At 41.5% G+C, this 14949-nt stretch overlaps 1 protein-coding gene across 2 annotated transcripts; it reads left to right on the plus strand.

Annotated features, from left to right (window-relative positions):
- Positions 1-576: 576 nt before the first annotated feature.
- LOC148882562 (tRNA selenocysteine 1-associated protein 1-like) lies at positions 577-12243 on the plus strand. Of its 2 annotated transcripts, XM_089023484.1 has the most exons (9): positions 577-748; positions 1789-1886; positions 1959-2073; positions 2149-2198; positions 2342-2473; positions 7117-7233; positions 10743-10944; positions 11019-11049; positions 11876-12243. In XM_089023484.1, the coding sequence occupies exons 1-9, from the start codon at positions 725-727 to the stop codon at positions 12034-12036; spliced, it is 930 nt and encodes a 309-aa protein (XP_088879610.1). In that variant the 5' UTR covers positions 577-724; the 3' UTR covers positions 12037-12243. The 2 variants fall into 2 exon arrangements, with proteins under 2 accessions (XP_088879610.1, XP_088879611.1); XM_089023485.1 differs by lacking the exon at positions 7117-7233 and having other exon boundaries at positions 578-748.
- Positions 12244-14949: the final 2706 nt, after the last annotated feature.

A 14949-nucleotide genomic window follows, 5' to 3' on the forward strand; every position in this document is an offset into this window, starting at 1 on the left:
GGCTTAGTCATGCTGATCAAGTGATACTGAGGCTAATGGGGCAATCAGAGCCATTCGTAGGATATTAGAGGTAATCAGATGGAACAAAAGAAGTAATCAGATTAGCTTCAGGGAGTACTCCACGGCTCCCCCAACCTTAGAGCAGGGCCCCGCCACCTCTGTCTATTAGGGATATATATATATATAGGGCCAGCCATAACTACCAGCACAACTTTAGTTCTCTGACAAAGCTCCTCGGATGAGGAGTGACACCTTCAAATTTGTACAGATGACGGCTGAAGAAACCTCTTCATCGACGGACCACTCCTGTACGACTGAGAACCTACACAGACACAAGCCTGGATAAATACGTACAGATGGTTGTGTCAGCAAAGGCATCCGACGTCAAAGCTTTGCCGAAAAAAACATGCGAATCAAACCTCTGGTGACCCCTGAAGGGAAAAGCCGAAAGGAAAAGATTATTATGATGACGCTGATGGGTATTTGCAGTTCCTGCGCAGTAGGTGGCGGTAGGCATCAGAGCTGCCATGCGCCCTTATATTAAAACGCGAAGAAGAAATTCCCCACGGGACGAATGACGTACTTCCTCTTAGTAACGCCGCCATGCACAGTAGGCCTGGCTCGCCTGCTCCTTTTTTGTTAGCATGTAGACGCTAACACGTTGATTTACTACGTCTCTAGCCTTGTAAACTCCACTTTTTCAATCCAAATTGTTGACCGCACCATGAGTACATTATGGATGGGAAATGTAAGCTCATGAATGTTTTTTAATTGTGATAAATGTTAAAATGTGGCCTGGTGGTTGTGTTCGATGCTTGCGGGCGTACGATCCTTGTCGCAGCTAACTACACTTGTTTTTTTTTTTTAAACGGAATATTTCCTAACTTGACCCCATTGTGTCGCGATTCCTATCATCACGATATGAATTTTTCGTTTGGTTGCGTCAAGCATCGACATTTTGCAGTATTCCACGTAGCGTTTTCGCATTATCGTTCTGAACTTGCACGGTACGCTCCAATGAAAACGGCATCAACCATCGTATTTAGCATTGAGTTGGACATACCCAACGAAATGGAGCTGGAAATGGTGCCTCTTGTGTCATAGCGATTATAACTGCACTACAACTATGTTATAAACTGCGACCACATTCAAGGAGCCTTTTATTGTGGGACTCTTAGCTCTGTAGCAAATTGGAGGTACAATACGTGCGATTTTATCAAAAAGCCCGACAGTAATCATTCCATAGATAAGTCAATTGATCTCACCCAACCCCCTGGTTACCTGGACTGAACTAGTCAATCTTAGTGATCATCCAAAATAAAAATCATTCAAAAAATAGTTTGGGATATAGTACTTTCAGTCACAGGTGTCAAAGTCAAGACTGGGGGCCAAATCTGGCCCACCACATCATGTTATTCCGCTCGCGAAAGCAAATGAAGTATGTCAAGTGACATGATGCTTGCTAAAGTCTGAACCAAAATTTCAAATTGTCAGATGTAAACCACAATAACAATCATTATTTTGGACTTCAGAATTGAAAACTAGTTATTCATTAATTTGTTGTGTTCTGAATGTAATTTGTGGAGGAGACGAAACATTCTAATGGTCTCCATAAATTCATTACGGCCCTCAAGAGGAAACCGTAACTACAATGCGGCCCTCGGCAAAAGAAAAAAAGAATTAGACAGCCATGCTTTATGTATTGCAGCTCATCAGCTAAACTGCCGTTATGACTGAATATGTTGTGATTGCTCGCTATCCAAATCCCATTTCTTTACTAATTTGTAGCTGGACGCTTATATGGACGAGAAGTTCATCACCAGAGCCTTTTCCACCATGGGTGAGCAGGCAGTCAGTGTTCGGATCATACGCAGCAAGGTTCCAGGGTGAGAGTGAAAACTTTGCATCTTTTTGTTTTTGTTGCTGTATGCCTGTGATTCTAATTTAACTTTTGACAGTGCGCCACCGTCCAGCAGTGCCTTGGGTTATTGTTTTGTGGAAATGGCGGATGAAGCCACGGCTGAGAGGTGTCTTCGTAAAATCAATGGGAAATCCCTCCCTGGATCCAGTCCAGTATGAAGAATTGTTGGGGAGTATGTCACTATCATTTCTGGTCGGTTGACATATATTTTTGTTTTTCTCTTACAGCCTACAAGATTCAAGTTAAACAGAGCTACCTTTGGCAAACAAGAAACAGGGTAAGACGTAACGAGACGAGGAAGCATATTATTAACTGGAGCTTGACTCCGAAAGATGACTACACGAGGCCAACTATGACTTTTAGTTAGAAGTTTACATTGTACCTTACACATCATAATCGCTCTCGTATCATCTTTTCTAGTCAGATGTATTCCTTATTTGTGGGAGATCTCACTCCAGAGGTAGACGATGGGATGCTGTACGAGTACTTCTACAATCGATTCCCTTCATGTCGCGGAGGAAAAGTAGTGCTGGACAGCATGGGAAACTCCAAGTAAGTTTTCATCATGTCGACGCTTAATATGGGAATACTAACGATCACACATAGGGACCATTTCAAGTGTTTCATTAAACTCCCATGCATGTTTTTGGAATATGAGAGGAAACTGGGGTACTCCAAAAAAAAACTGCCATAGGCAGAGGGGGGAGACATGCAAACTTCACTCGAGAATTTAACCTGTTAAAAGTTGTGCCATGACAAAGATTCAACAGCATCATCAACTTGCTAAGTTGTGTGTCTACATATATCTTATGAATCTTTTCATAATCAGAATAATAATACATTTTGTAAGCGCCTTTAAAAGCTCTCAAGGACACTTTACAATCACAAAACAGGGACATAAATAAAACCCTAGATAAAATTATAAATAAGAGCAATTAATGAATGCCACGGTGGTGGAGGTGGAACACCAACATTTATTTAGGATACTTTTCATGAGCACAGTATGTCAATTCCAATACTGAAGCAATCACAAAAACGTCACTACTGTGAGGGGGACCCTTAGCATATTTTCCGGTGTAAAAGGCGCACCCAAAAACCGTGATTATCTTGAAAACATGAGCTTGCGCCTTATACGCTGGTGCGCCTTATGTATGAAGTAATATTGAGCCGCAGCAGGTCTCGCAACAACTGTCAGCAGCCGCAGAGTTCATTACCCCTGGAGAAGATGTTGTGCGTAACCCCAGCCTCTACTGTAGCGCCTTATAATTAGGTGTGCCTTGTATTTGGAAAACTTTATATACAGTGATACCTCAATTTACAAACTTAATTGCTTCCCAGAAAGTGTGTGTAATGCGAAAAGTTTATTTCCCATTAGAAACCATTAAAAATGAGAGTAATCCATTCCCAGGTCCCCATAAAACATAATTTTCTCCTAAATAAGCCTTCAAAGCACACAAAATACACCTTATTTTATGTATAATAAATGTGCTATTGTATTGTAATTAAAGAAATAAATGGTACTGTATAATAGTCGTTTTATTGACCTTTGTGATGGTCGTTGACGTAGTTGCCAATTGATGATATCCGAGTGAAGATGCCGTGCTTTCTTGGCGATAATACCCTCACACACTGTCCCCTGCTAGCTGCTTTTTGTTCATCCAAATCAAGTTTTTCAACCTCTTGTATTGCCTGAGACCGTTGCTTAGACAACACAGGAACACCCTGAGCCACACGTAGCATACTGGTACTGGGACGCTAAGTCACACAAACGCAGACGTCGTTCGATGATCTTCTTCGATGATCTTCTTCTGCTCAACCGTAATTTTATTTTGTGTCCTCTTTGGCTCAACACTGGCCTGCGGTGGGGTCTTTTTCGGTCCCAAAAAAGAAAAAGTATCCACTCGATAACAAACCACGTCTGCACTGAGTGCACTCAAAAAAGTGGGCGTGGAAACCTAGACCGCCAGCCACCGCGGCGCTGTTGGACCGTGTGGTTTGGTGTTCTTGCGCTGAAAACGAGTCTGCCAGCCATTGTGGCGCCCCCTGTGTTTCCTGAAAACTAGTTGGATTGGATGTACCTTTATCCGTCTCGCTGTGGAGAAATTTACATTTCACAGCAGCAAAGTGATGAAAGAAAGAGGAGAGGAAAGAAAGAAGTACAAAGACAAAATACATGAGCTTCTGGAAAGGCAGCCACTTTTGCGGCGCCGCCTTGAAGTTGTAGGCCAAGATTATATTCTCGCCAATCTAATGTTCGCAAGGTGAAAAGTTTGCAAGCTAAAGCGTTCCTAAGCTGAGGTATCACTGTATTTCTATAGTCGATTTAGAAATCCTTTGTCATTCACTGAAGGTGCACGCACCTTATACTCTGGTGCGCCTTATATATGGAAAGAAAGGATGAAAATAGACCATTTGTGGGGGTGCGCCTTATACAACGGAAAATAACATATTTTTGGAGAATTCAAAATAATATTACGTCCACTACCGCATTGACAGAGATGTTCCGTCGGACACTGTGAACAAAGGCTCGAACACAAGATGATTGTCTTTTACTGCCGGCAGGGGACGTAGCTATTCATGACCGACGCCCAACTTCTGCAGCCCTCTGCCAAGCTATTTATTGAGAGTACAGTAAAGTCTCGTTATATCGATATCGGATATATCGATAGTCCCGGTTATATCGATACTATTTCTATGTACGCACGGAGAAAATTACATGCAAACAGGGTCGGATATATCGATAGTCCCGGTTAGTCCCGGAAGATGACAGTTTAACGGGCCGTGTCTGTTTACCTCAGATTGACCCCAGATTTTCTGTGCTTCCATTGTGCGGCATGAAACATTTAAAGGACAACCGACGTCACTTTTTTTTTTCCTAACTGACATCACAAAAACGTTTTATAGCATCTAAAATACGCAAAACAATATTTTAATTCAAATGCAAAACACCAATAAAAATGACTTGGTGTCCATAATCTGCAAAAAAAATTGAGCTGCGAATTGGGCATTTTCAGAAAGTCCCGCCCCCAGTTTGTGACGTCACGCCAAAACGTCTTGCATTGCTGAAGAATCAAAACAATGGCTTCAGATTATGGCTTGAGAAGATGCTTTCTTGTTACACATCCACTTATGAATATGATTCAAATAGTTCTGAAGAGGAAAGCATACATGTTTGCAATCGATTCAAGAATTTATTCTGTGCCATTTTGAGGCAACATTGGGGAGAAATGGCAGAAAATGGCCACTGAGCTCCTGTGAGGAATGAATCAGCCCGTTTCCACAGGCTGATAAATTCCTTACATGGATGCTGGTCCAACACGAGGTTTACAGACCAAACAAGCATTGACGTGATGGAAGGACTGCTACAATGTGTCCTTTTTTTCCGGTCAGGGGCGTTCCTTCAGTGGCGTCACGTACGGACTCGTCACCAACGAGTCTAAAAACGTAGAATATAGCTATATGCGGTGGAATCTTTGTAAAATACGCTCATAGAAGTCATTTGAAGCCATTTTACAAATTGTGGACACAACCTGTCCGGAGACGTCGGTTGTCCTTTAAATATGATAACTTCATTTCTGTCTATTCTCTCCTACGTTCAATTCTACCTCCCTTTGTGAAGTTTGTATGTTTATTCCGTGCCCGTTCGGGGTTTCTCCGCGTACTCTGGTTTCCTCCCACATTCCAAAAACGTGTGTAAACAGGCTAATGGAACACTCCAAATTGTGTGAGTGCGGATGGTTGTTAGTCTTTGCGTGGCCTGCGATTTGCTGGGATAGATAGACTCCGGCAGGAGAAAGTCAATCAACAAAGTCAAGGACTTCAAAAAAATACAAATAATATAGATAGACCGGAATTTCCAGACTATGGAGCGCAAAACATATCAGAATAAGTGTCTAAAATAAATAGATTACAAGTATTTATAAAGAAAGACGGGACACCGAGAGAGTTTTCAAAGTTTTAATAATAATCTCACTCACGTTCATCCGAAAGGGTGCGTACCTGTGACACGGCACTTAACGGTAGCAACACGGTGGCGATAGTTTTTGCTTTCAGTCCGATCTGCGCTCGGTCGAAACACCTCGGCCGTCTGCTCTCTGTGTGGTCAGCCAGTCCTCTAGAAGGTTTTCCAGAAAGTTCGGCCCACCTGCTTTTATGACCTCGGAAAGCTTTTTTCTTCTTTTTACATTTGTCCAGTTCTTCCCGCTGCCGTTTCCAGCGTCTCACCATCAATTGGTTTGTTTACGTGCAGCAGCTCTGTTTCCTTCTTTATCGAACTGCTCGATTGCTTTTACCTTGAAAGCTGCCTCATATGCCTTTCTTTTTGCATTTTCCATGACGAGGGGATGTTCGCGCTCATTTAATTTATGCACAAGACAAGAAGATGCAGTCTTCCTCGACGTATATATTCCACCGCTCTAAATCTCACCTCTTCTACTCGAGCGCCGCTGGCCGCCGTTAGAAAACTTACATACATTGGCCACATCACTGAAAAAGCCGCAGGCTTGAAAGTTTGGGAAAAAAGTAGCGGCTTATACTCCGGAATTTATGGTACATACATATATATATACGGTAAAGTCTCGTTATATCGATATTCTCGGCAGTCGGAAAAAATATCGATATAACTGGACTGTCGATATATCCGATCCTGCGGCATGTAAATTTTCTCCTTGCGTTCATAGAAATAGTATCGTAATAAGCAGTACTATCGATATAACCGATATCCATATAACCAGACTTTACTGTATATATACACAGGTAAATGTGTATATATATATATATATATAATATATATATATATATATATACAGCTATATATATATATATATATGCCAATATGTTCCATCTTTGATAATAAAAATATTCAATGGGGGTTGTGGTCACAAAATATTGATGTTGAAAGCCACACTGCTTGGAGGTAAGTAATGTAAACGTCGCAGGCAATATTGTTCCTTATCTCAGTCGGTATAAAGGAAGAGAAAAGTCCGAGATGACGATAGGACAAATGTGTCATTTTTGACGGTGTTGAATTGTGGCGCTTGTCTCGTGCAATGCGACTCCGCGTTGACAGTTCCAGAAATGCGACACTTGAGGAAAGCCGTCGGTGTCGCCTTGCCCCGAGTTGTTCTTGAATCTTTCTGAATGGAAATGTCAACTCATGTACAAGTGAGATGAAGGCAATGCGTGTTTCGCTGTAGGGGTTGCGGCTTTGTTCAGTTTCCCGACGAGCGCTTGCAGAAGCGAGCGCTGGACGAGTGTCAAGGAGCTGTGGGACTGGGGAGTAAACCCCTGCGGCTAAGCATAGCGGCTAGCAAGTAAGTTTGTCTTAGGGGACTTTTTGCATGACGTCGTGATGTAACCATAAACTCATGTCGATTTGATGACAGTGGTCTCCAAACACCACATTGAGCAAATGCGATAACCCCCTCCGGTTATTAATGCAGAATTTATTATTTTTTTTTTTTTCCCAAGACGGCAACATTTAATTACCGTATTTTCTGCACTGTAAGGCGCTTCATTCAGAGTAGAAGCTCCACCATTTGAAAACTCTTTTCATTGAGAGGGCACATCGCATTAAACGCTTGAATGGGAAAGTGGAGCTATCTATTAGCTAGCTAGCTGGCTGGCTGTCTATTAGCTATCTGGTGGCTAGCTGGTTGGCTGGCTATATATTGGCTATTTATTTGCTAGCTAGCTGGCGTGCTATCTATTAGCTATCTAGTGGCTGACTGGCTGGCTAGTTAACTGGCTATCTATTGGCTATCTATCCTTGAGAGTTTTGAAAGGCGCTTAGAAATTAAATGTATTATTATTAGCTAACTAGTTAGCAGGTTATCTATTAGCTATATATTAGCTAGCTAGCTGGCTGGCTATCTATTAGCTATCTAGTGGCTTGCTGGCTGGCTAGTTAGCTGGCTATCTATTTGCTATCTATCCTTGAGAGTTTTGAATGGCGCTTAGAAATTAAATGTTTTATTATTATTATCTAGGTAGTTAGCTGGCTATCTATTAGCTAGCTAGCTGGCTGGCTATCTAGTGGTTTGCTGGCTGGCTAGTTAGCTGGCTATCTATTGGCTATCTATCCTTGAGAGTTTTGAATGGTGCTTAGAAATTAAATGTATTATTATTATTATTATCTAGGTAGTTAGCTGGCTATCTATTAGCTATCTAGTGGCTAGCTGGCTAGTTGGTTGGCTATCTATCGGCTATCTATTAGCTAGTTGGCTATCTATTAGCTAGCTACCTAGTTTTTTATTTATTTGTGTTCTTCCGGGTTGAGTGAACGCTGGTGCATGTGGCTGCCGCTGCTCACCCACAGACAAACTGATCCAGTGACTGTAAAGTGTTGTTTAGAGTTTTGAAAGGCGCTTGAACATGAAGTGTATTATTGTTTTTATTATTATTATTAACTAGCTAGTTAGCTGGCTATCTATTAGCTATTTATTACCTCGCTAGCTGGCTTGCTAGCTATTAGCTATCTAGTGGCTAGCTGGCTAGTCGGCTGGCTATCTATTTGCTATCTAGTGGCTATCTATTAGCTAGTTGGCTAGTTTCTTATTTATTTGAGTTATTCCGGGTTGAGTGAACGCCGGCCCACGTGGCTGCCGCTGCTCACCCACGGACAAACTGATCCAGTGACTGTAAAGTGACCTTGAGAGTTTTGAAAGGGGCTTAAAAATGCAATGTATTATTATTGTAAGGCACATAGAATAGGAGCTACGATGGTGGATGCTGTTGTGCTATGCAGCCACTAGATGGAGCTTCGCTAAAGGGAAAACGACACAATGTAGCTTTATTTTTATCAGGCTTTCACAAGCGCTGCAGCTGTTACAATGCGCTTTCGAGATCATTTCAAATTGTACGTCCAAGAAATGAGAATATTGATCCACGTTTGGCTCACTCGGGATGTAACACAACTCATTTTTTGCCGCGGACCACATTGTGCCGACTGTTTCTCCTTGATGGCTGTTATATGCATACCGAACGCACAAAAGAATAATGAATAACACGTTTTCAAACCTGAGGTCAAGAATAATGACTATTATTGTGGTTTACATTCGACAATTTGAAAGTTTGTTTTGGACTTTAGCAAGCATCATAGAAGTTTGATTTGCTTTCGCGGGCCGAAAAAAAATAATGTAGGCCAGATCTGGCCCCGGAGCCTTGACTTTGACACCTGTGATGTAACATGATACGAATGCCGTAGAAATAGGTTCATTCACAAATGAATATACAGTAAAGTCTCGTTATATCGATATTCAAGGGAGTCCGAAAAAATATCGATATAACCGGGACTATCGATATATCCGACCCTGTTTGCATGTAATTTTCTCAGTGCGTGCATAGAAATAGTATCGATATAACCGGGACTATCGATATATCCCATATCGATATAACGAGACTTTACTGTAATTCAAAGTCTTGTTCTTCCTTCGTTTAGTCAGTATTTGACGATGCTTTTGGTCGTATCTTCGTTTCGGCATGGCTGCGCGGACCTCATAAAGAAGTTGTCTGTCTGAATGTGTGTTGATGAATAAACGTCAATTAGTGTCGGGCAGAACTTCTTGAGGTTTCAATTCGCTCTTGATGGTAATCACACTCGATGGGCAATAAGAACAGACTAACTAACACTACCAAGCGTGTCAAACTCACTTTTTGCCGCGGGCCACATTGTAATTGCGCTTTCCTCTGCGGGCCCTTTATGTTGTAATTTGGGGAAGCCATCCCAAGGTTTCATTCACAACAAATTAATGAATAACTCGTTTTCAAAGTTGAAGTTAACAATCATGACTGTTATTGTGGTTTACGTACAACAATTTGAAAATTTGGTTCGGACTTGAGCATGCATCATGGCACTTGACGTGCTTGATTTTCTTTTCCGGGCCGAATAAAATGATGTGGCGGGCCAGATTTGGCCCCCGGGCATCGACTTTGACACCTGTGCTCTATGTCTCCTTTTGAGAGAATAGCAAATAGATAGTTAGCTAGGTAGCCAGCAACCGGGAATAACTCAAATAGATCAAGTTAGCTAGCTAATAGATAAATAGCTAGCAAGCTAGTTAGACAGCTAATATATAGCAAATAGATAGCTAGGTAGCCAGCAACTGTGACCCGTTCAACCGGGAATAACTCAAATAGATCAAGTTAGCTAGCTAGCTAATAGTTAACTAATAGATAAATAGCTAGCTAGCCAGTTAGACAGCTAATAGCTAGCTAGCTCGCTAGCTATCTATTATAAAAACTAATAAATAAAATGAATTTATTATATAATTACAAATTAAACTTATATAAACATGTCAGGTATTTGAACACCGACAATACTGTCTGTAAGATAAGAATCTGTTTTAAATTAAAATTATCTATTAGCTAGTTAGCTAACTTGATCTATTTGAGTTAGCGTGTGGCTGCCGCTGCTCACCCACAGAAAAACTGATCATGTGACTGTAAAGTGACCTTGAGAGATTTGAAAGATGCTTCTAAATGAAATGTATTATTATTATTGTATGTCATGCATATTAGCATATTTGAGAATGAAGCTGACTTTGACATGATGATGATGATGATTATTATTCTAATGCTTTTAGGTGCGCCTTATAGCGCGGAAAATACGGTCATTTTAGCACCACTATCAAAGGACCTGGCAAGAATGTACCTTTTGAATTTTTGGGAGGTGTCTGTGAATTTTGATTGCTTTGTTGTTGTTGTTGTTGTGTCTTTGGGATACTTTGAACATGTAACTCGACTCCAGCGTGGAAAATCTGAAATGACTGCAAGAGACCGAATAGCAAAATGTCCTTTTGATGTCGTTTCTGTCCGTGCACAGTTTGAGGAACAGACCGCTGCAGCCTGAAACCAAAGCCTGGCCGACAAGCTCCGCCTACGACCAGTACAGCCAATACCAGCAGCAGCAGCAGCAGCAGCAGGCGTATCCTAACTATTACTCCAACTGGGGATACGATCAAACTGCAGCCACCTACGGCTACACGTACCCACAGTACGATTATTCACAGTATGGCCAATCACAGGTAAACTCTCGTTTCTGGTTTTTTAATCCATATTTCCTCAACCGAAATGATGACATTGTTTATTTTTCATTTAGGAAATCGATATTCAGGATGATGGACTCGAAGGTTTGTACAGTGATCCCTCGATTTATCAACCCCTTTGCTTACCAACTTTTCCGTTTACCAACATTAAATTTATGAACATTTTACCTTGGCATACAAACTATTTTTCGGGATACACACGGAGCGCGGGGGGTTAAACATTAAAGACACAGGCAGACGACAGAGAGAAAATGGATAGAAAACAGTGGCATTTAGTCTACTTTCAATTTTGATAGTTCAAAGGCAGTGTGTGGACCACAAGGTCAAAATTCCCATCAATCAGGCTCCACAAATAACCCGCACAAGCCATCTGTACACTTGATGCAAAAAGCTATCAACCCAGCTAAACAGAACACAATTGATGAGGAACAAGGTCAAATTATCACAGAGAAAGCACCTCCAAGGGATCATTCCTCAAGATGGTGGAAGAAGAAGATTACGTTCCTCTTCAAGTGTTTCATGCTGAGGAAAACGGCCGCTCCATTCCATCAAGCCATCAACGACCGTCACAAAGGTAAATAAAACGACTTTATTACACGGTTCAGTTTATTTCTTTAATTAGAATACCGTAGCAAATTTATTATACTTAAAGTAAGGTCTATTTTGTGTAGTTTTAAGGCTTCTAAAATTAGAAAGTAGAAAATTATGTTTTATGGGGACCTGGGAACGGATTATTCTCATTTTTAATGGTTTCCTATGGGAAATTAATGTTTGGGATAGACACTGACACACTCTGTCTGGGAAGCAATTAGTTTGGTAAGCCAAGGTATCAGTGTATTTGGAGCTTGCTGCTGACACATCATGAACACATTTGGATTTTTGAGTGACAACAATTGCATTTGTGCGACAGATCCGTCGGCAGAGTTGGATGTGGTGGAAACAAACAAGAGGTTCATCCAGAACAGCGAAGAACTTTATGACGCTCTCCTTGAATCTCCCTGGAAATCGGCAGAGTTCTCATCAGAGCAGGACCAAGTGATGTTAACCATACCGGATCCACTTTCCTACTAAACCCGCGCGCGGTTACTTTGTACTTTAATTGGCAGCCTTCTACTGGGGCTTTGACAGTCGACGTGAAGAAAGGAAATATTTTGTGGTACTTTTTCCAATTCAACTGAAACGAGGCGCAGCGGCCCATTAGTGTTACATTATGCTTTTGGTTATTTGGGGAGCGCCACCAAATTTAGCTTTGATGCTAAAATAAAACACTGAAACGTGTGCTTTGATTGCATGATTTTTTTTTTTTTTTTTTTTTTAAGGACAACCGACGCCTCCGGACAAGTTGTGTCCAGAATTCGTAAAATCACTTGAAATGACTTCTACTGAGCGTATTTGACAAAGATTCCAGCGCATATAGCTAGATTTTACCTTTTTTAGACTCGCGCTGAATATTCAGGAAGTCTAGTTTTCCAGTTGGTGACGATTCATGACGTCACGTCACGGAAGGAACGCCTCTGACCGAGAAAGTGACACACAATGCTTTTTGCGGTACTTTGTTTGGTCTGAAAACATCGTGTTGATGGCGAAATTAGAAGGAAAACATAAATAACGCAATGGTGAAGCGTTGTGTGTTGCACCAAAACTCCGATTTGATACTAGTTGACACAAATTCCCAGCAGACAAATCAGCCCATTTCCAACGGAGCTTGTGCGCCATCTTGTGCATTTTCTAGGACGCTACATTGGAGTCCAGACGCCTCAAAATGATACGGAAGGACTTCTTTAATTAATTGCAAACATTTATGCTTTTGTCTTCAGAACTATTTGAATCATATTCATAAGTGGATGAGTAACAAGAAAGCATCTTCTCCCAATCTGAAGCCATTGTTTTGATTCTCGAGCAAGGCAAGACGTCCTGGCGTGATATCATGAACAAGGGGGCGGGAACTTTTGAAAATCGCCATTTCCGGGCTCATTTTGAAGTTGTTTTGGGACACTTGAAGTCGTTTGTATTGGTGTTTTGGCTCATTTAAATGCTATAAAACTTTTTTGTGATGTCAGTGAGGAAACATAGAAATGGTGTCGGTTGTCCTTTAAATCTGTTTTTTTTTTTTTCCCCCTTCGTGCACATTAAATCTCAACAGTTTCTATGTTTTGATCGAATGTGCGATATTAAACGTGGTCAACAATGCTTAGTTCAATGGAGGAGGAGTTGTGGTGTATGCTCAAGGATCCATCCAGCCAGGCAGTTTGGTTTGTTTCAGAATCTCTTTGGTGGCCCACTACGGACGGCCATCCTAAAAAAAATAATGTTGACATTTTGAGGATGGCTATTCAACAAAATGAGCATGTTGATTGCAAATAACATTTACTTCTCAAAACAGGAATCCATCGGTTCTTTGAAGAATATAATAATAATTGTCAAGGTTCTGTAGACTGATGAAACAGAAAACGCTATGGCACGTGTATGCAGATGGTCTCAGTGTCAAGCAAACTGGAGCCGATGCGATATGACGGCAATGGTCGGTCGGAGTGAAATTATAAATAAACTTTATTAGTATCAAATCAGCTTTGCTGAACCATGAAAACTACAATATCTGGCTTTTCATTGTCTAACTTTCACGTTAGTCAACACAAATCCACCCGGAGAAAGTACAATTTAAAGGACAACCGACACCTTCGGACAGGTTGCCTCCATCATTTGTCAAATCACTTCAAATGACCTCTGCTGAGCGCATTTGACCTTTTAAGACTCGCACTGAATATTCAGCAAGTCTTGTTTTCGAGCTGATGACCATGCCTGACATGACGTCACGTGCCTGACCGAGAAAGCGACACACGGTGCATCTTGGGTACTTTTTTTTTTGTCTGGAAACGACATCAATAACGCGATGGTGAATCGTTGTGTGTCGCAGCCAATTGCATAAAGAAGGTGTAAGTTGACACAAATTCCCAGCGGACAAATCAGACCATTTCCAACGGAGCTTGTGCGCCATCTTGTCCATTTTCTGGGCGCTACGTTGGAGTCCAGACGACTCAAAATGATACGGAAGGATCATATTCATAAGTGGATGAGTAACAAGAAAGCATCTTCTCCCAATCTGAACTCTCTGAAGCCGTTGTTTTGATTCTGGAGCAAGGCAGTTTGTGAAGGAGTATCCTGGCGTGATGTCACGAACAAGGGGGCGGGACTTTCTGAATATCCCCAGTTCCAAGCTTGTTTTGGGACCCAAAGTCGTTTTGATTGGTGTTTTGCATTTGACTCAAAATATCAGCCTGCGTGTTTTGGCTATTTGAGATGCTAGCAAACGTTTTTGTGAGGTCAGTGAGGAAACAAAAAATGCTGTCGGTTGCCCTGTAAATATTCATCGTTTTTAATCCTTTATTCTTTCTTTAATATGCACAACTCGTTGATGCAAAAATCCAATTTGCAACATGTATATGTGACCTATTGTGATGGATGGATTCTTAAACTTTAGAAATAATTTATGTCTGAATTTTGAGGGCTCGGAAGAAATTCTTGGAGAACCAATTAATTTCATAAGTGGAAGTAGATAACTGGAAGCACAATTTCTCCGCGGTCATAGCTTTCTTGTCTTTAGCATCATATACAGACAAAAACGGTGCCAATATTTTATTTTTGAAATTCACATAACGTTTCTAAAATTACTTTAAAATACAAAAGTTTGGCTCACGTAGTTACGGTTTCCTCTCGGGGGCCGTTATGAATTTGGGGAAAGCATTAGATTGTTTAATTCCCTCCACGTATTGCATATAGTCGAGACGTTAGCACACTGGCCTCACAGTGCAAAGGTCGCCGGTTCGCGTCCCGGTCCGGCCTCCCCGTGTGGGGTTTGCACGTTCTCCCCGGGCCCGCGTGGGTTTTCTCCGGGTCCTCCGGTTTCCCACATTCCAAAAACATGCATGGCAGGCAGTGCGACCACTCACTCCTAATTGTCCCTAGAGTGACTTTGTGTGCCGTGCG

This window comes from Hippocampus bargibanti, linkage group LG20, assembly GCF_051943395.1.
Source record: "Hippocampus bargibanti isolate YZ-2025 linkage group LG20, ASM5194339v1, whole genome shotgun sequence".
NCBI lineage: Eukaryota > Metazoa > Chordata > Actinopteri > Syngnathiformes > Syngnathidae > Hippocampus > Hippocampus bargibanti.

What these genes read in the sequence shown, in the direction of transcription:
- LOC148882562 (XM_089023484.1), top strand. Translation starts at nt 725, where the DNA reads ATGAGTACATTATGGATGGGAAAT. An exon ending in CCCTCCCTGGATCCAGTCCA is followed by an intron (nt 2,074 to 2,148) that starts GTATGAAGAATT and finishes TTTCTCTTACAG; the next exon opens with CCTACAAGATTCAAGTTAAA. An exon ending in CTAAGCATAGCGGCTAGCAA is followed by an intron (nt 7,234 to 10,742) that starts GTAAGTTTGTCT and finishes GTCCGTGCACAG; the next exon opens with TTTGAGGAACAGACCGCTGC.